The sequence below is a fragment of the Octodon degus genome, unplaced genomic scaffold (assembly GCF_000260255.1).
Source record: "Octodon degus isolate 3935 unplaced genomic scaffold, OctDeg1.0 scaffold00153, whole genome shotgun sequence".
Classification (NCBI taxonomy): domain Eukaryota; kingdom Metazoa; phylum Chordata; class Mammalia; order Rodentia; family Octodontidae; genus Octodon; species Octodon degus.
In genome coordinates, this window is record NW_004524729.1 from 2,923,346 (window position 1) to 2,924,291 (window position 946).

General features: G+C 58.2%; 1 protein-coding gene across 1 annotated transcript in view; it reads left to right on the plus strand.

Moving 5' to 3' along the window:
• The window catches only part of Gtse1 (G2 and S-phase expressed 1), a 16,163-nt gene that overhangs the window by 1,815 nt on the left and 13,402 nt on the right, over window positions 1-946 (plus strand). The window contains exon 3 of the mRNA XM_023702531.1: window positions 575-745. Within this exon, the coding sequence (XP_023558299.1) occupies window positions 575-745 (171 nt within the window). The remainder of the gene's footprint in view (window positions 1-574; window positions 746-946) is intronic.

Below are 946 nucleotides of genomic sequence, written 5' to 3' on the forward strand. Positions count from 1 at the left end.
TGGCGGGAGGCACAGAGGGGCCAGGAGAGGCTGCTAGCACTGGCGGGAGGCACAGAGGGGCCAGGAGAGGCTGCTAGCACTGGCAGGTTTCCTTTAGCTTGGGGCGAAGGCTATGCAGACGGCAAATAAGAACCACCAAGCGTGTGCTTCAGCACCGTGGCTTTAGTGCCACGTGAATCTGCTCTTTTTGGTTGCTTCTCGGTACTAAGGATTGATCCCAGGCCCTTTGCACCCATCCTCATCCCCTGCCATTTTTTGATTTTTTGAGACAGCATTTTGCTAAATTTCCCCCTTGCAGTCCTCCTGCCTCAGCCTCCGAATGCTGGGATTACAGGCCAGCCCTTCCAAGCCAGGCTTATCTCAACCTTTAAGATGCCATAAAGGAGAAGGCTACTGTTGTCCTGTCCTGACTTCATGCAAGCACAGAGCAGTCCTGTGACTGCCCTTGTCCTGAGTGTGTTGGGACAGGTTGCACTTGGGAGGAATGGAGCCAGGGGTGGCTCGGAGTGGAGGCCTTGGGGTCCCCAGGCCTCTGCTGTCCACACAGTCCTCACAGTTCACACTGACCTTTCAGCCCAAGAAAGAGGCACCACTGAGTCCCTCCCAGGGGAGACGCCTGAGCAAGAAGCAGCCCCCTGTGGCTGGGCTCCTGGACAAGCCCCGCACAGCCCTGGACGCTGCCAGCCTGGCTGGTGCTGGAGGCCTCGGGGGCCACGGCAAGCGATCGCTCCCTGTCCCCAGCAAGGTGAGTGCACTAGGGCTGCACGGGCTGAGGCCTGCGTGGGTGGGAGTGAGGTGGCAACTGGTGCCTTGATGAAAGTCGGGAGAAACGGAAGCTACCAGCCGAGGCTTGGCAGAAGACCCTCAAGGAAGCCGGGCTGTACCGTGGCTGGCTCAGACTGAGACTATTCAGAAAAGTAAGGTTGGCTGTGTGCTGAATATGTAT